The sequence below is a fragment of the Canis lupus genome, chromosome X (genome assembly GCF_011100685.1).
Source record: "Canis lupus familiaris isolate Mischka breed German Shepherd chromosome X, alternate assembly UU_Cfam_GSD_1.0, whole genome shotgun sequence".
Taxonomy (NCBI): domain Eukaryota; kingdom Metazoa; phylum Chordata; class Mammalia; order Carnivora; family Canidae; genus Canis; species Canis lupus.
This window is the reverse complement of record NC_049260.1, coordinates 61,323,707-61,344,048: the sequence shown is the minus strand read 5'-3', so window position 1 is coordinate 61,344,048 and position 20,342 is coordinate 61,323,707. Positions and strand designations below refer to the sequence as shown.

At 37.4% G+C, this 20,342-nt stretch overlaps 1 protein-coding gene across 2 annotated transcripts; it reads right to left on the bottom strand.

The window, feature by feature from the left end:
- Positions 1–427: 427 nt before the first annotated feature.
- On the bottom strand, positions 428–19,514 carry P2RY10 (P2Y receptor family member 10). Of its 2 annotated transcripts, none has more exons than XM_038586543.1 (2): positions 19,358–19,514; positions 428–1,494 (listed from the first exon to the last, which is right to left on the bottom strand). In XM_038586543.1, exons 1-2 carry the CDS (start codon positions 19,486–19,488, stop codon positions 459–461), a joined length of 1,167 nt encoding a protein of 388 aa, XP_038442471.1. In that variant the 5' UTR covers positions 19,489–19,514; the 3' UTR covers positions 428–458. The 2 variants fall into 2 exon arrangements, with proteins under 2 accessions (XP_038442471.1, XP_038442472.1); XM_038586544.1 differs by lacking the exon at positions 19,358–19,514 and adding an exon at positions 4,416–4,543.
- Positions 19,515–20,342: the final 828 nt, after the last annotated feature.

Below are 20,342 nucleotides of genomic sequence, written 5' to 3'. Positions count from 1 at the left end.
AGAAACAGGCTCCATGCAGGGAGCCTGATGTGGGACTCGATCCCAGGTCTCCAGGATCACACCCTGGGCTGAAGGCGATACTAAGCCGCTGGGCCACCGGGGCTGCCCAAGATTTATGTATTTATTCTATCTTAGTAACAATATATTTACTGAATAAATGTTTAAGATAAAATATCCAGTTTTCATTTGGATGAAAATATCTGTAAAAACTTGAGCTAGGTCTCTTAAGAAAGTATCTTGAATTTCAAAGAGGAAACAGGCAAATTCTATCTTCCCTACCTCTCCCACATTTCTTACACACTGCCTCTCCCGTTACATCCCTTTGACCACAACTATCACACAAGAAGATTTCCATTGTTCCCAAATTTCCATTAAACAAATTGTCTGGCTGGTCACTATATCTTTTGGGAAAAGCTAGGAAACATAGTTTAGGTCATAATTGAAAAGTTACTTTATTTTTAGCTAATCATTGATGAACCACTTTCCCTGCTCATAAGGCGGGAACGGGTCACAGAGCTTCCATGGCGAGATATTTGGTCACGAAACTCTGAGGCCATGAAATAATAAAGAATTGGATCCAAAAGACAGCAGATACTTGCAAGGCATAGACAAAAAGGGTGGAAATACAGTGTGCTTTGGACAATGGGACAACTACTAATGATGGTTTCCTTCACCATAGTGTAAAAAATAAAGTTAATATGGTATGGAGTAAAGCAGATGAAAAAGACTGCAGCACACATAAAAACCATCCGCAGTGCTTTCTGCCTCTCACTGATTCCTTGGAAAGCCATTGGTGGCTGTCTCAAGGATATAGTAGTTTTCCAAGTACACCATGCGATGATTACTACTGGGACCACAAATCCTGCCAGCTCAGCAACTGTAATCATTCCAACCAAAGCCACTACATTCATTTTCTTATAACCAAGATCAGCAAAACAGGACTCGGTCTTGTTGCCCAAGTATGTGCTTCTCACAAGGGGAAATGGCAAGCAGGCAGTTCCCACGATGATCCAGATGGCAGCACTGATGCCCACATCATACCTACGCTTCCAGTTTCTGGCCCTAAAGGGCTTGAGGAGAAAGAAACATCTCTGAAGGCTGATGCATGTCAGGAAACAAATGCTGGCATACATGTTGAGATACTTCAGGTAGAAGCACAGCAAGCAAAGGGCCTTTGGGAAGGGCCAGTGGTGGCTGATGTAATAGTAAATCCGGAGGGGTAAGGACAGCACATGAGCAAGGTCAGCCACGGAGAGGTTGATCATGAAAATGATGGCTTTATTTTTCTTGCTGATGAAGCGGCACAGAACCCACAAGGCTGCACTGTTGGCCAGAAGACCAGGGATGAATATGAGGATGTAGGTGGTTGCATAGAGGGAGTTCTGAAATGTCACATTCGTAGCACTGCAGTCAGTCTCAACATTGCTGGTACTGTTGCTATACATCTTGAATATTTCAGTATACTCATCAAGGTAGGCTGTGGATTTATAATCCCTGTTTAATCAAAGAAAAAAAGAGGATAATTACTAACCAGTTCTATAGCCAACACCCAGTTTCCTTTTTATATTGAAAGTAACAATATTAAAATTAGAAAAGGCCTATTTCCAGATGAAGCAGCAGATGCTAAAGGAAGATATATTATTGATCCAAGGTCACCTAATGAATCAGGCAACCATGGAATTGTTCCCAAACTGCCCTCTCAAATTGTTAAAGTCATGTCTTATAGGCAAGGATGTCATGAAATATTTAGCTTATTGTTCTTACCACAACAAAAAGGGTATGGAATTTCAGTCTGTTCCTTTTGCCTCCAAATTTTCCTTGCCCCAAGCACTGCTCATTTACAATTGCAATAATAGAAATCCAACCTCACCTTTTACAACCCCTTTCTTATCCTTTGGGCTCTGACTTCCTACCTTGAGTACTATAGCACTTGGAAAATTGCCCTGAGTTTTAGCCAGTATTCCCAATATACTGGCTGAGTTTCAGGACTTGGGAACACTACCTTCTTATGATTCTATTACAATAGCATAAGTGCACTTTGTCTTTCTCTCTCAGCTTAGGTCTTATTCCAATTTACATGAAAAAAAATCTATTAATATGAGAATATAGAAGCTGAACTAGGAATTTCCCTTAGTGAACTTCAAGGGAAGAGATTAATTTTTTCCCTAAGAATTCAGTACTGGTGTGACACCACAGACATGGCAGATTATCCAACAGTCACAGTAAACATTGATTAGAGCACCAGTAAGATAGGTCACAAAATATTTTTTTGGAAACAATTTAATGCTTAATACTTTTTCACTAAAACAATCATCATAAGAAGAAAAACATTATGAATGTCATTAATCTTATTTTATGCTTTAGTGTGTTTTTCATTATTTAATATATAGAGAACATGGTGAATATAAAGTAATCTTTAGGACTTCTCAAGTTCTGGTCAAGTATTTACACATATTGCATGCAAATAAGAAAGCAACAACTTCATTATTTTACTTTAACACTCCTGTAGAATTTTACACTGGAAAGAACCTTTAAAACTCATTTAATTCAGCCTTCACATAGCACATGTAGAAGAAGTAAGGCCAAAAGAGAGGTTTATTAAGGCCACAAAACTACTAAACAGGAGATATGGGACTTCAAAGGGGAGTACAAGGTGTCTAATCCTCATACACACCCTTCTTTTCATTTGTTTTCCTTCCTAAAACAAATTTTACAAGCATAGCTTCTGTTCATATTGCAAGAATGTGTCCTGCTAGGTTGTTCTTAAGTGAAATAACATTTTAGCTGCTTTAACTGTTTCTGTTCTGTATTGTTTTAAATAAGTTTATAAAACAAAGAAGGGATTTTCTTTTAGAATCTCCTCATATGTAGCAGAATGATTTCATATACCATTTTCAGTTCTATTCCAGGTAATAGTAGTGTGAATTTCCATACACAAAGAAAAACTCCAAATTGATGAAAGATCTAAATGTGAGACAAGAATCCAGCAAAATCCTAAAGGAGAATACAGGCAACACCCTTTTTGAACTTGGCCACAGCAACTTCTTGCAAGATACATCTATGAAGGCAAGGGAAACAAAAACAAAAATGAACTACTGGGACTTCATCAAGATAAAAAGCTTCTGCACAGCAAAAGAAACAGTCAACAAAACTAAAAGACAACCTACAGAATGGGAGAAGAGATTTCCAAATGACCTACCAGATAAAGGGCTAGTATCCAAGATCTATAAAGAACTTAATAAACTCAATAGCAAAAAAAAAAAAAATCCAATCATGAAATGGGCAAATGACATGAACAGAGATCTCACAGAGGAAGACATAGACATGGCCAACAAGCACATGAGAAAATGCTCTACATCACTAGCCATCAGGGAAATACAAATCAAAAACACACTGAGATACCACCTCACACCAGTGAGAATGGGGAAAATTAACAAGACAGGAAACAACAAATGTTGGAGAGGATGTGGAGAAAGGGGAACCATCTTGCAATGTTGGTGAGAATGTGAACTGGTACAGCCACTCTGGAACACTGTGTGGAGGTTCCTCAAAGAGTTAAAAATAGAACTGCCCTAAGACCCAGCAATTGCACTGCTGAGGATTTACCCCAAAGATTCAGATGCAGTGAAACGCCGGGACACTTGCACCCTAATGTTTATAATAGCAGCAATGTCCACAATAGCCAAACTGTGGAAGGAGCCTCGGGGTCCATCAAAAGAAGGATGGGTAAAGAAGATGTGGTCCATATATACAATGGAATATTACTCAGCCATCAGAAATGATGAATACCCACCATTTGCTTCAACATGGATAGAACTGGAGGGTATTATGCTGAGTGAAGTAAGTCAATCAGAGAAGGCCAAACATTATATGTTTTCATTCATTTGGGGAATATAAAAAATAGTGAAAGGGATTAAAAGGGAAAGGAGAGAAAATGAGTGGGAAATGTCGGAGAGGGTGACAGATCATGAGAGACTCCTAACTCTGGGAAATGACCAAGGGGTAGTGGAAGGGGAGGTGGGCTGGGGGACAGGGTGTTTGGGTGATAGGCACTGAGGGGGGCAATTGACGGGATGAGCACTGGGTGTTATACTATATGTTGACAAATCTAACTCCATTAAAAAATTAAAAAATAAAATAATAAAATAAATAATAGTAGTGTGAATTAAAAGCAGAACCTCATATGATTAATTCACATATAGAAAAGAGTCAGCATTCTGACCTCCCATTATTCTAAAGAGTATTTTCACTTCCCCTCCTCTAATATTTTATCCTTGGTATTTGGCTTGTGATATGTCCTAAAAAAATCATGCAGTCATCTTGCTTATGTATGTATGACTTTGAACTGAAGGTGGAGATTTATTCACAGATGAAAAGAGAAAGTATTTATCATAGTGTGACTATCAGCAATACACCTTAGAATCTGCAATGAAATTTTTCACATGCATTATCCAATTTCATTCTTACAGCCATCACCAGAGGTTGGTACTATTATTACTCTTGTAGTGCAGATAAGGTTACTGAGGTTCAGAGGGATGTAGTATGTTTTCTGGGGTAACAAACCTAGAAAATAAAAAATGGGAGATACTCTTATGCTTTATTTTCTCCAAAGTGTATGCTATTTCCACTACACCACTTGCTTCTCTCTGCTTAGGAGGAACTACTTGACAATATGGAGCTTATCATATCTGGAGGTCACATTATAGAAGAAACTTTCTATCCCATATTAGGAATTTATAATGTTATAACACTAGGATTAATCTATTTAGGCTGTTATGATATAACTAAACACCTGTCCCCACACATGCCATCTATACCTCCTTAAAACCCACTTGGACTTCATTATTGGTGATGTTCCTGCATTGTATATTATCCATGCAAAAACTGTGAGAAAGCAAGGGAAGATGTGTCAAGTGCACTACAATTCCAAGAACTGAGAACATCTCACACCCACCCAAATCACACTTCCACTTTTGTACTTTATAGACATGGGTATTTGTTCCTGCTTCACTGGTGCAGAAAGTTTCACTTACTAAAGAGGGATGTTCCATTCACACCTCTGTGTTAAATAACAGAAACCTATTAAACCAGAACAGCAAGCTAAAGATCAAGTTCACACCTTTTTTTCCTGTCAGGTTTTATGCCTCTCCAATTCAGTTTATTGTGAGCTTAGAGATTTGCATGGTCTACTTTCCAAAATCTCTTCTCCACACTGAAGGGAAAATAGGATGAGTTTGCCCCAAATCTGGTAACAAATGTAAAATCCCCATGGTAGGGTGAAGATGGGGGAATTTGTTTTCAGTAGGGGAGAAATATAAGTTATCTCAGGAAATATTTAGCTTGCTGTGGACAATCTGTGACATTTCTGAATTTTAAGAAAGGAGAACAACCTAAGAAGCCACTAACAGAAAAATGCTCAATCGAAGAGCTAAAGTCGGAGTACATTCCTTCTCTGTCTCTGCTTCTGCCCCTGTCTCTGTTTCTCTTTGCCTGTAGTTGGGTTGTTGACTATTTCAAGTTGGCTTGTGCCACCTATGTTGCCAATTTTTCTCATCTTCAACCTACATATACCTTTGGTTCCTGTCTCAGAAAAATGTGGAAGATTGATGATTCACTCCGGAGTCTGAACTCCCCTTCTCATTAGGTGCCATGACTCTCTCCCTGACACTCAAGCAGGAAACTAGGGATTCATCTAACCTTATCACTACATTTATTCCATATCCAATCTTTAACCAGGTGATTCTCCTTCCTAAGAATCTCCCCAATCCATCTGTACTTCCACTATTGCCATCTGAATCTAGGGCACTGTCAACTTTCCTCTTGACTTTTGAAACAGATCCCTTTTCCTATTAAAACAGATTGATTTACCATACTCTCTGCACACTAGTATCATCCTCTGCAGTGTATTCTCCATACTGTGTCTAACACTAACATTTTTTGCTACCATTTATTGAGGACTACTACTTATTTACAAGCTAAACACTCTTCATATATTATCTCATTAATCCTCATAGCAGCCATATGATTATTTTCATACCACTGATGAGGAAACTGAGACCAAAAGAGGTTAAATAAGTTGCAACAGAGTCACAAAACTTGCATTGTGTAGAGGATTAATATTAGAATTAGAACCTATGCTTGGTTCCATACTCTCTTACCTTTGATGTGGCACTTACTAACCCCTTCTAGCACTTTCTATATTGTGGTCCTAATAATCTTTCTTTTAAATATGTCATTCTCCTCCCTAAAATCCTTTGGTGGCTCTCTATTGTTTGAAGGCCAAATTTTCCACCACTGCTTAAAAGCGATCACTAATATGTCTCCTGTGCCCTTCAACATCACCTCATTCCATTCTCTTCTTCATTCTCTATGTTTCAACTACACTGAGATGTTTTCAGTTTCTAGACAAGCCAAGCTTTTTTCCTGACAAAGGCCACGGCATATATCTTCACTGTCTGGAGTTACTTCCTTTCAGGTCTTCACATGTCTGGTCCCTTTTAATCTCAGTTTGGACGTCAGAGAGACTTTCATTGCCAAAACTATCCAGGTACACCTACATATCAGTATATACTCTCATAGCATCAACATTTGTAATTTAAATGTTTGTTTACTTGTCTGTTGGCTTTTTCATCCACTGTGTCATTAGCTTCATTAGTGCCATAACAACATTTCTTACATAAATCACCATACAACCAGGAGAGCCTGCTACTTATGAAGCACTCACAGAAAAAAAAAAATGAAGCACTCACAGAGAAGTGGCATAATTAGATTGAACTGCAGACAGTAGTTTAAAGTCCCTATTGGAAGTATGAAGCAAATACACAAACTTGATTATGTCAACTAATGCATTTCTGTTGCTTGCTATTTCCCTATGATGTTGTCTTCTGATTTGGGCTATTATCATCAGTATTACTTGTACCTACCCTTTTGAACTTAGAAAATTCCTACCTGTAGAAGCTTGAGAGAAATGCAAAATAATTAACTTGGAAATCACAAGTGGTCAGACATATCCTGTGGGTAGAAGTCAGCACCACCCAAGGTCTCAGAGTATCATTAAGACTATTGTCTGGACCTCAGAAAGAAGCTATTCCTTGTGGTCTACTTGTTCTTTTTTTAAGAGTTTTTTTAAAGATTTTTATTTATTTGTTCTTAAGAGAGAGAGAGTCAGTCACAGACACAGGCAGAGGGAGAAGCAGGCTCCATCCTGGGAGCCCAACGTGGGACTCGATCCCAGGTCATGCCCCGGGCCGAAGGCAGGTGCTAAACCACTGAGCCACCCCGGGATCCCCCTTGTGGTCTACTTCTAAAGGCATCTCAACCCTTTATTTTTCTTGGCTGCCATTCTGTAAAGGGTAAAACTGCCTCATCTCACCAGCAAATTACTTCTTACCCACCTAAGCATAGGAACTGAAAGGAGAGTGAGAAGGCTGCATCTGTAGTCCCCAAAGTGGTCCACATATTAAAAGTAAGCATAAAGGAAAAATAAATCTATTTAGGCTTTTTTTCCATGGCTTTCTGATGACTCTGGCTGCCTTAATCAACATACATTTAATACACACAATCCTATAAGTTCTGTGCTATGTCCTGTGGAAAATACAGAACCATCTGCCATAATCTCTGTCCCTGAGAAGCTTCTATCCTGGTGGGGGAAATATTTTTAAATCTCCAGCATCATAATCAGTGCATGACAAGAACTGTGGTCAATAGCATAGTTGATAAGAAATCCTCATATTACCATAGCATCATCCCTGTGAGGTAAGTGAGACAATAACAGTAATATCCCTATCATAGCATTTAACTGACAAAGAGATGCATTCATGAACAATTAAATACCTTGTTCAAGGTTATCTAGTAAGAATATGATGGAACTGAGACCAGAAGTCAGACTTGTAGGCCTCTTAATGCTCCTTTTACAGTGTCAGGCTGTTTCCATTGAATTATGAGCCAGAAGAGATGGCACTTGTGCCAAGCCATCTGCATTTTCTTTTTGGTTCCCATAGGGACAGGGTTAGAAGGAAAAATAGAGATGGTGGTTGAGGCAGAGATAAACTTAACTTACTATGCCTGAGATATACACTATTGTATTTAACTCCTAATAGCCCTTTAAAGTTTTGATCAAGTTTTATCTCTTCAAGAAAGCCTGCATTATGTATTACCAATACCATTCATCTGGGATTCAGCAGATTAGGATTTCATAGAGCAAATTAAAATTCTGCTACTACTGTATCCAGTATGCTAATTGCTAAGAATGGTGGAGTGAGGTGGGAAATATCAGAGTAGAATAATGCATGATTGTTGTCCTCAAAATGTTTATAGTCATTTAAGAGAGATAGATATAAGAATAACTAACCATAATAGATTTTTGAAACATGTCATGAGAGAGATAACAAAGAAGTCTCTATGGGAGTAGAAATGAATCTTGCACAGAAGAGGAGGATTGGAAGTTCAACTTAAAGATAGATGCATTTTCAACATGCAGTTTCGGTGGGTAGGGTACAGGAGAATAAAGGGTGGGAGAAAAATGACAGCAATGAATAAATAGCATTCAAACATCCTGAAGTTAATAAATGACCTATATATAGCAATAAAAGGTGTTCTAGTCTAGCTGGAAAACAGAGTAAGATGGTGGGGAAGGTGGAATGAGAAATAAGAATGGGAGAAGATACTCGCCCCGGCCTCAGCCCGGCTCCTCGCGGGGCCCCTCCCCCTTGGAGGCCTTTGTTTCTTTATTTCTTTTTCCCCGTCTTCCTCACTTGCCATCAGGGAAATACAAATCAAAACTACAATGAGATACCACCTCACACCAGTGAGAATGGGGAAAATTAACAAGGCAGGAAACAACAAATGTTGGAGAGGATGCGGAGAAAAGGGAACCCTCTTACACTGTTGGTGGGAATGTGAACTGGTGCAGCCACTCTGGAAAACTGTGTGGAGGTTCCTCAAACAGTTAAAAATATACCTGCCCTACGACCCAGCAATTGCACTGTTGGGGATTTACCCCAAAGATACAAATGCAATGAAACGCCGGGACACCTGCACCCCGATGTTTCTAGCAGCAATGGCCACTATAGCCAAACTGTGGAAGGAGCCTCGGTGTCCAACGAAAGATGAATGGATAAAGAAGATGTGGTTTATGTATACAATGGAATATTACTCAGCTATTAGAAATGACAAATACCCACCATTTGCTTCAACGTGGATGGAACTGGAGGGTATTATGCTGAGTGAAGTAAGTCAGTCGGAGAAGGACAAACATTATATGTTCTCATTCATTTGGGGAATATAAATAATAGTGAAAGGGAAAATAAGGGAAGGGAGAAGAAATGTGTGGGAAATATCAGAAAGGGAGACAGAACGTAAAGACTGCTAACTCTGGGAAATGAACTAGGGGTGGTAGAAGGGGAGGAGGGCAGGGGGTGGGAGTGAATGGGTGACGGGCACTGGGTGTTATTCTGTATGTTAGTAAATTGAACACCAATAAAAAAAAAAAAAAAGAAGAAAAAAAAAAAAAAAAAAAAAAGAATGGGAGAAGATAGTCGAAGGAAAAAGAAAATAAAAAGGTAGAGGCAACACGATCATGGAGGGTTTTAGGGGGAATCATTGAATGATTCTGGGAAGATATGTCATATTATCATACTGGTGGGTTTTAAAAAATATTTTATTTATCTATTTATTTGACAGAGAGAGAAAGAGAGAGAGAGAGAATGAGCACAAGCAAGGGGAGTAACAGAGGGAGAGGAAGAAGCAGGCTCCCAACTGAGGGAGGAGACCAGACATGGGGCTCAATCCCAGGACCCTGGGATTATGACCTGAGCTGAAAGCAGATGCTTAACTGACTGAGCCACCCAGGTACCCCCATACTGATGTTTTAAAACAATCACTTTGACAGAAGTGTAGAAGATCGATTGGAAAGATGGGACATGAAAGATAGGAAGTCCATATCAGCTGGGAATTTGTAGTGTGATCAACAGTTTTGTTTGCCTAAAACTAATGGTTTCCTGAGATGTAGGATTTTCAGAGCTAAACCTGTGAAAGTTCAAGGCAAACAGTATATTTGGTAACCCTACTGGTGCAACAATTGAGATAAAAACAACTCTGAACTTGCTATGGCAGGAATATTAGAATTTCAAGTAAAAATTATGTATGGAATTAGCCAGTTTGGGACATCATTTGACTGAGGTGTCAGATACATTCTGTTATAGAATGTGTGAAATATTAAAAAAAGATATTACAATTTTGCACTTTTCCAAAGCCTTTTCAGATTATCCTTATTATAGGACTTTTCAAATTTGTACTCTCTGCCAAGACTCATGAATTCTTGACTCTCTAATATCATAATTATTAAGTTTCACTTCAAGTTGTACTATACTAGCTTGCATCATGCACTCCTGGAGACTTTAAATATTTAAATCCCTCCATTTCTGATGGTTCAACCCAGCACTCTCCTTTATCCTACTTCCTCCCTTACTCAGCCTACATTAAATGTCAAACCAACTACTCTCTCACAAGAAACCTTAACTTCGTTGTTTGCCATTCTTTTGCTGTTACCAGACTGGCAACACCTTAATCCCAGGTCAGGTCCACAGTGCATTTTTTTTTTACTATCCAAACTGCTGAATGATCCTATTAAAAATACTAGGATTCATTTGGAATGCCAAAAACAGAAATTTATGATCTCAAGCCTAAGATTTTTTTCTCAAGCCTCTCTTTGCATATCCTTGATTAGTACATTCTTCCATTTCCATGGTGGCCATTCAGTATCTTTATAACCCTATTAAAGCTTCTTCTCTCCTACTCTCCCATCCCCTACCTTTCCCAGCACAGATTGTTTTTTAAGGCTTTTATTTAAATGCTTGTTGGTTAACATAAAATATATTAGTTTCACGTGTACGATATAGTGACTCAACACTTACACACAATACCTATGGCTCATCACACAAAGTCCACTCCTTAATCTCCATCAATTATTTTACCCATCTCCCCACCTACCTCCATTCTATAACCATCAGTTTGTTCTCTATACAGTTAAGAGTCTGTTTCTTGGTTTGTCTCTTTTGTTCCTTTTGTTCATTTGTTTGCTTTCTTAAATAAAACATGTGAGTGAAATCATATTGTATTTGTCTCTCTCTGATTGACTTATTTTGCTTAGCATTATACTCTGTAGCTCCATCCATGTCATTGCAAATGGCAAGATTTCATTCTTTTTATGTCTGAGTAATATTCCATTGTATATATACATATACTGCATCTACTTCATCCATTAGTGAGTCAGTGGATTTTTGCATAATTTCCATAATTTGGCTGTGGTAGTTAATGTTGCTATAAACATCTGGGTGCATGTATCACCTTGAATTAGTATTTTTGTATTCTTTGGGCAAATACCTAGTAGTGAAATTGCTGGGTCATAGGGTAGTTCTAGTCATACCTTTTTGAGAAACCTCCATACTATTTTCCAGAATGGCTGCACTAGTTTGCATTCCCACCAACTCTTCAACAAAAAGTCTTAACTTCTTAAATCATAGAGAAAATTGAGGTTATTGGGTGAGAAGCAACTCAATTTCATCTACTGTCTCCCCCCAACACATATACTCTTATGTACAACTACATCTTACTTCCCAACACAGCTGCCTTTCCTGTTGCTCAAGATGAATTCCCATGCTCTTAATTCATTTTATTTCTCTCAGGATCCTCTTTCGTTAGTTGTTCCCTTTTACTCTAGATCATCATGCTCTCCTTTCTCATGAGATCTTTGTCATCAAGTCTCACCAACACCCAAAATAATTATTTTCTTGTTTATGCATCTTAGTCTATCTGTTACTTTCTCTTCTTAAATAAACTTCTCAAAATGGTTATGTTCATTGATCATTTCATTTTCTTCACTTTGTATATATTCTTTATGCACTTCATGGTAGTGTATATACTCTCACAACCTCACTGAGACTGCTTCACCAAAAGTAACAAGTGACCATCATGTTGCTAAATCATGCAAGGCTTCTTTGCTGCCCTAGATACAGTCTGACCACTTCCATCTTTTTGCAAAGTTATCTTCCTTTGGCTTTCAAACAAGAATTTCTTAATTATCCTCTTAACTATTTGTCCATTTGTATCAAGTTTCTCTCTTGGTTTCTTTTAGTTTTTTCATATCTTTTAAATCTTTGTTTTCCCTAGGTCTGTGTCTTCTTTTTATTCATCATCTTCATGCTGAGTAACATCACCCACTTTAGTGGCGTCAGTTACCACTCATATTCTGATGACTTTCATATCTCTAAGTCCAGGCCTAGTCTCTCCTAAGATATTAAACCCATTTGTCCAGCATCCAACTGAAATTTCACATATGAATGTCTCCAGGCATCTCAAAATGAGTATTTCCAAAACAAAAGTAATCATATGCCCTGACCTTTTACTTACCCATCACTATCTATCAGAATTCTTAGAATAATCCTAGACTCCTCTTTTCTCATTCAATCAACCAAATTTTCTCTCCCTCCCTCACTATCACACTCTCTCTTTCCTCTCTGAATTATTGAAACACTCATTAACTGGCCCATTTTCCTTGAGGTTTGCCTTGTTAAAATCTATTATCTAGTCTGCTATAAAAATGATGTATAAAAAATGCAAGTTAAGTTCAGGTCCCCATAGGAATTACTTTAACAATACACTCACTGAATTATATCAAATGTTTCTATTTATGTCTGTATTTCTAACTAAACTATGAGCAGTTTGAAGACAAAAACCACATCTCACTCATTTTTAAATCTCTAGACTCTAGCAGAATGACTGGCACATAGTCATTCAGTAAATATTTTTAACTTAAAAAATACTTTGCTTTATGACAACTCATATAGTTCAATTATTTATAGATCTCTCCACACTGGGTTGTGAAGTCAGAGATTGCAATCTAAATTTCTTTAGCTCTTTCCCTCTAAATCTAGAACAAGGTTAAACATACAGCACTATTAAAACAATTATTGTGGGTTGCCTGAGTGGCTCAGTCAGCTAAGCATCTGCCTTCAGCTTGGGTCATGATCTCAGGGTCCTGGGATCTAGCCCCATATTGGGGGGGGTCACTGCTCAGCAGGGAGTTTGCTTTTCCCTCTCCTCCTGCTACTCCCCCCACTCTTACTCTCTCTCTCTCTCTCAAAATAAATAAACTCTTTAAAAAATAAAACAAAATAAAATAAAGCAATTAATGTTAACTGGTCCATGTAGGGATTAATTCCAAGGACTTAATCTCATTGTTGCATAATCAACTCAGCTAACCAAAACCATACTGACAATAAAGTCCAGGCAAAATTATAACCTGTGAAAATGCTACATCTTCAGTATATACTTCAGTCCTTAGCTCTGTAGATGTGAACCACCTACGTAGAGCTAAGAGGAGAATTTCCAGTGCCTCCAACACCACCCTGACAGGAGTAAATGCCTCTTGGTCGCTCCAGCATCAGTGCTCTGTCCAGGGTACATATGGCTTACATCAAAGGCCAGAACCATGATGAGAGATGCCTCTTCTCTTGAAAGAGGGATCTGATGACAGAAATCAACCCCTAAAGGGAACTTACTTCCTGGATCCTATCTCAGAGGCCAATATTTTGCTCTTTTTCAGGGTTCTCTCTCAAATCTCATATTTTCCTTCCACTGGGAAATTCTATTCTGACCGCCTTCTTCTTTGTACACTTATAGTATTTTATATAGATTTATAGCCCACACTCTAACAATACAGTTTCTCTGAGGGAGGACTCTGTATATTAGACTTTTATATTTTTCACTTTGCTTAGCAGAGGGTTAAGCATGCAGTAAGTGCTTAGTTTATATACATTGGTTTGTAAAAACAAGAATATGGAAAATAAGCACATACTGGTAGAGCTTTAGGCTGCTTTATTTCTAATATCTCTCCCACGAATTACTCTCACCATCAACAATCATAGTCTCCTTTGATACTGAATATATGGTCAAACCAAGGATAATAAGGTTGGAGACTAATAAATCTGGACATGTAATATTTCCAAAGCATGCCATTCCAGATTTTTATTTAAAATCCGATAGGAGGGCATCCCTGGGTGGCACAGTGGTTTAGCGCCTGCCTTCGGCCCAGGGTGTGATCCTGGAGACCCGGGATCGAGTCCTGCGTCAGGCTCCCTACATGGAGCCTGTTTCTTCCTCTTCCTGTGTTTCTGCCTCTCTCTCTCTCTCACGAATAAATAAATAAAATCTTTAAAATAAAATAAAATAAAATAAAATAAAATAAAATCCAATAGGAACCCAAAAGCTTAAATAGGAATATGGTCATTAAACATTAACTTTATGGAAATAACTAATTTTGTCTCAGAACATAAAGTTATATCAGGTCTTTAAACATAACTCAGTGGCATTGAGTCCAAAAACTTAGGAGGTACCAATAACATCTAGCCCAAGGTAGTTTTTCTTTTCAATAAACAACCTAAATGCTGTGATTTCACAAAGTTACAACCAACATGAAATTATATTATTATTTTTTATCTTTCATTTTCTTTTTAAATTAATTTTTTAATTTAAATTCAATTTGCCAACATATAGTATAACACCCAGTGCTCATCCCATCAACTTCCCTCCTTAGTGCCCATCACCCAGATACCCCATGCCCCCGCCCACCTCCTCTTCCTCAACCCTTTGTTTCCCAAAGTTAGGAGTGTCTCATGGTTTGTCTCTCCCTCTAATTTTTTTCTGCTTAGTTCCCCTCCTTTCCCTTATAATCCCTTTCGCTACTATTATGTCATCAGAATTTATACCAGACTTCTAAGTTTCAGGGAAATGCTAAGTCCAAGAAGTTTCCATATGCATCCTGTCAGTCACAGTCCAAGTGCTATTCATGTCTTTACTCCTTGTAACAGCTTTGAGTAAATTATTATACTTTTACAAATCAGAAAATAGAGACTCAGCAGAATAAAGTTTCTTTCTCAAAGTCATAGCTATTATGATTTCAGTTGTAATAAGGTTGTTTATGAGCAGAGAAAGCTAAATTTTGTCTTATAAAAGCAACTTTTTGCACAAACAAAAAGATATTTTAAAATGGCATTACCATGGGTAAGACTGTTCATCAGAGATGAAGCTATTATTCTCAGTTCTAGTTCTAGCACTTTTATATCTATGCATATATGGCAAATGACTGCCCATCAGGTTTCAGAGTAGGATTGCATCAAACCCAAGGATTTTTAGGAAGTTTTGCCTATGACCTCAAACCATAATAGATCTGTAAATAGAGTACTGGGTTAATTTTTAAAATAACAATAGTGAGCTGACTGTGACAATATTTGCTGTGGGCTGGAGAGGACTTAAAAGCTGTAGGATATATTGAAAAGAGTACTGAATTCTGAGCTAAGACATTTTGGATTCTAGCAACTATTAGATTATTCTTTGTGTTTCCCTGCTAAACCTCTTCCTTTCTGTGGTTTTCATTTCCCTTATTATTAAAACAAAACAGATTGAACTGGATGATTATTTTTAACTCCCTTCCAGCCCTAACTTGTCATGACTGTATGGACATGGCCCTTCTCACCCCCTTCCTCTAAATAATACTGCCAGCATTGCCACTGTCATCATTAAGGCAGCAACCACTATCTCAACTCATCTACTGATTTATACTTTACAAACCATTATTATACCCATAATTGATGTTAATCACTAGTAAAGGTATATATTATGAATAATCAGGCCAGAGAAAATCATCCCCATCTCACAGATCAGAAAATTGAGGCTCAAAGAGTGACCTTATTTACCTAACGATATAAAGCTAGCAAGTGGCAGAGTGAGGAGAGTGATACTTAGGCTTCTAGTATCAAGGTGACTACTCTTTTCCTGTATAATTCCACAAATCTTCACTCTCTCAATCCTCCCTCTCTTTTCACCTCTTATCATGAAGTCATTAATGACATTATGTGAACATGTTTATCAAATTTGCTTCTATTATTTTGTTTGATAATAGGGCCAGTATGTGGGGTTGTCATCTTTGGAGAAGAAGGGAAAATTAAATAGGGAAAGATTTATGAGGGAGGCCTTCCCATTCTCTACAACCTTTACAAGCCTTTTGAGAACCTATCTTGATTTGTCTTACTTGATCTTTTTCTTCTTTAAACCATGAAAGTCTTGCATGTATTACCTAAGCCCATCAGATCTACATGACCATGGTGTTCTTCATTCAATCACTCACAATCACAGATGAAAAAGAACAACTGGAATTTGGAATTCCATTATATCCTAAATTGATTGGAATCAACCCTAAATCACCTACTTGACATCACAAACACTAAGATTTGGATATATTTGTAAGTCTAAATATTTTTTCTATAAATTAGAGGAGATGAAAATTACTTTTATCATGAAAATGAATTAAAGCAATTAGGCTATTCACAAACAAAATCTTAAATGGAATTAAATTTCCATGCATGCATATTGATTAGGTTTTTAATCATTTAAGAAAGAGACCTAATTAGATATCTTTTTTTTTTTCAGTTAGGGCAGTATTTTGGAGGTGGAAAGAATTAGATTCTTTGGGCAGTACTGAGGTCATATCTTAACTATCAGCTGACTAGCCTGAAGTAACTTACTTCATATCTCTGGCCTTCAGTTTCCTCATTAAAAAAAATAACATCATAGTCCCTGAAATATAGATTGTTATGAAGATTAAATGGAAAATGTATAAGAAATGACCTATTTTCATGTCTGGCACACAGTGACATTAAGTAAATGTTAGTTCACTTCCTCTTTACTTGTATAGAAAACAATCTTCATGGGTTTTTGGTTGGATCCTGTACTTTTCTGAATTTAGAAAATCTCCCAAAATGTGTAAATGTGAGTGATGGCTAACAAAACTAAAATAATAATTCTTTAAGTGAAAGGCTGAAAAGCATGTGTTATTTGAAAAAAAAAAAGAATTTCCTTATTATAGTAAACTTATTTGGTAATCAAAATCATTGTTTCTATAATACAAACAGATGGGATCCTTGGATGGCTCAGCGGTTTAGCACCCGCCTTGGCCCAGGGCATGATCCTGGAGTCCCGGGATTGAGCCCACATCAGGCTCCCTGTATGGAGCCTGCTTCTCCCTCTGCCTGTGTCTCTGCCTCTCTCTCTCTCTCTCATGAATAAATAAAATATTTTTTAAAATGCAAATAGTTGAAAATACAGATCCAGAAAATCTTTGTAGCTGCTGAGCACATGTACTCAGAAAATGTCAATTCAATGGGTAAGTTTTCTTAGGAGTCCAGGTTTTGGTTCCTAGGGAAGCAAGTCCACAATAACCTTGTAGTGACATTTTTATGTTTCTCAAAGGGAACTTTGGCTTAAAATATTGAGAAATAGTGATTGGGTGACACTGTCATTGTGGAAATCAGATTTCAGAGCTATTTCCCTTGTTTGTTGCTTGTGTTTTTTATTAAAAAAGGAAATTACTTGTAAAAAAAAACTGGTCTAATAGTTGAGTTCTCATGATAACATTATTTATTCTGAAACAAATATAATGGCCTTTAAAAAAGTTTACTGAGTTCCATTTATGATCTAGATTATATTTCTAGAAAGTCCCCTCTAGTTAGATTTTCATGTTATGACCCTATTATTTACCACTTAATGGTATATAACTCTTCTCAGGTATCTAGGACCCTAGAGTCAAATTATTGCATTGTCATAAAGGAAAGTAGACCATCTATTTTAAGCTCCCGCATCTTATTGCAGGTGAGAATATTGATACCTATAGAAATATAACAGTTTGCTTAAGGCCACACAATGACTCACTAGCAGAACTTGAACTAAGACCAAAACTTTTTGATTCTGTTTATTGAACTACTTCATCACTCTGCCTGCAATGCATGCAAACCAATACTCAATAAAAATTCCCCTGCAAAATATCCCGACATGGATGCAAGTAGATTCTTGACCAAAAGTTTTTACAAATAAAGCAGACTCTCTACCAGTCATTGCCCTGACTACTGGAACTTTTAGAGTGGTTTCACAACAGACAGCTCTGTCCTCTTTGCTCTAACTCTGACTGAACGGTATATACTGGTATATTAGGATGCCATTTGGCTTACCTTAAATACAAATGGTCACGAAATCCACCTCAAATCACACAGAAGTATTCTCACTCATTTTTTAGTCTTATGCTCCACCATTGCCAGGGTTTGAGCAATCTGTACAACATGATCTCAACAACTTTCCCAGATAAGCTCAAATAGGAACTTCTTTTAATCAAAGAAGGACCTGTGTCAACCTTTGTGTGCAAAGACAATTGCCCTGAATACATTATCTGATTCTTGGTACAGTGCAAGCCACTGCCTACCTCAGTATACCAGGATACCACCTATTTCAGCAGTAAATAATTTTACTGTGTCACAATTACTAAACTTTTCAATTAATGGAAAAGACAGTGGCATCTTGCAACCATGTAAATAAAAAATAAAAATGTCCCCACTAGCAGGATATTTGGGACTGAGACCACTCCCCACCAAAATCACAACAAAGCTTATTACTTTATTATTTTATTCAGAATTATCTTGTGACCAGCAGGCATGGCACAGTCCAAATTTAAGGATTTCCCAACAGAAGTCTCCTTGGTTCAGAACCAGAGAGGTTCCTAGTATTCAGAGTAATAAGAACAATAATCACTTGAAAGATAGGTGCCTCTTTGAAGCTAAACTTGAGTCAACAAAGCAACTTTTAAAGGATCAAGAAACACCTCTGAACACACTTTTAATCATTTGTCTTTACTTTTGCATTTGTCCGAAACCCAGTGTCCCTACTTCACTGGCTCACAGTTTCCCCATATGTATTATGAGGGATTTGAATCTCTAAGAGTTCTTTCAACTCCAAAATCTATGATCTGATTCCTTCTATCCTGAAAGAGCTTATTGTTTCTGTATATGTGAAAAGTAAACTTACCAAAGCAAGAAGCTTATATGTAAACTTTCCCTTCATTATGAAACTAGATAAATTATAGAGGGCAAAAATTCAAATGCTCTTTTTTTTCTGGCTGAATATGCCATTTTTTCCCCAATAAGTCTCACAAATACAGCTTTCTTAATATTTTGTGTCCTCCTCTCTGGTTGATGGAGAAACAAAGAGCCCTCAGCAAAGAATGAGCTGCATCACATACTTCATGCTCCTTGAGTAATGGTTTTGGGACTGATGGCATTAACCTGAATTTGTGGTACTCTAGTTAGGCTCAAGGGCAGTCACCATTGATTCAACTGTAAGAAGCCTAAGATGAGAAACCAGGGACCATTTTCACTTTGGACAATGGTCCCACATCTGCCTCTATCTTGGATCTTCATGTCCCCAACAATCTTTCCACATGGAACCACCAATTCCCAGACACTAGTCTGTAACTTACCCTGGAGCCTTGTCACGATTAGCAGTCTTGTTTCTTTGCAGGGAGCTGATGGCAAAAAAGCTTAACTCGGGGTGGCACAGATCCTGCTGATAACTGACAAATTTGTTGTTGAAAGAGGAAGTTGAGTTCATTTGGTCTCTCACCACAGAAACCTTATTTGCACAAACCAAAGGTAAGTCCCTTGAGCAGATGACAGTACTCAAGTTTTATTTCAATTGTACAAAAAAAAATGCAGAGTATGGAACCAAAGACTGCAAAATCAAATAAAAACTGCATACCAGTCGTTTGTAATGTTCCTCACCCTATCTCTTTCCACCAAAATTCACATGTCTATCTGTCTCACTAGAATCTCCACGGCAAGATAAAACTTAAGGCAAAATATGAAGAGAGTTTACCTTAGAATAAGAAAGTTGCAACTCCTTCAAGCCTGATGTCATAGAGGAAGAAAAATCTCAAAAATATAAGTCAGAACTAACAGCAATAGAGTTACCTTTGCTACACTCTTCCCTCCATATGCAGTGCTTTTCTCTCAACCTCTCATCGCAAAAGACATAATTTAATGTGTATTTTAGTAATTTTTGTTCACGGTTTATCCCCTATGTACACTGCAAACTAATTGAGGGCAAGTGTTTGACTCATCTCTGTATTCCCAACTATCTGGCACAAAGCCTTTATTGTGTTTGTTGAGTGAATAAATGAGGTAATGAATGAAAAAAAAACACTGGGTGTTATACTATTGGAGTTCGATTTGCCAACATATAATATAACATCATATATATTTATGAGAACACAAGAGTATTACCTGATTTTAGTATTAGAACGAACTATATATTTCCTAAGCAATTGGTTTGATTTGATTCTTATGGATATTAATAATTGGGTCACTTGTCTTTTTTATATAATATGCTGAAAAACCTGAAACTTATTTACAGTCTACTGGTAGAAAGTTTGGAGATTTTCTTATGGTATGTGTTATATACATATA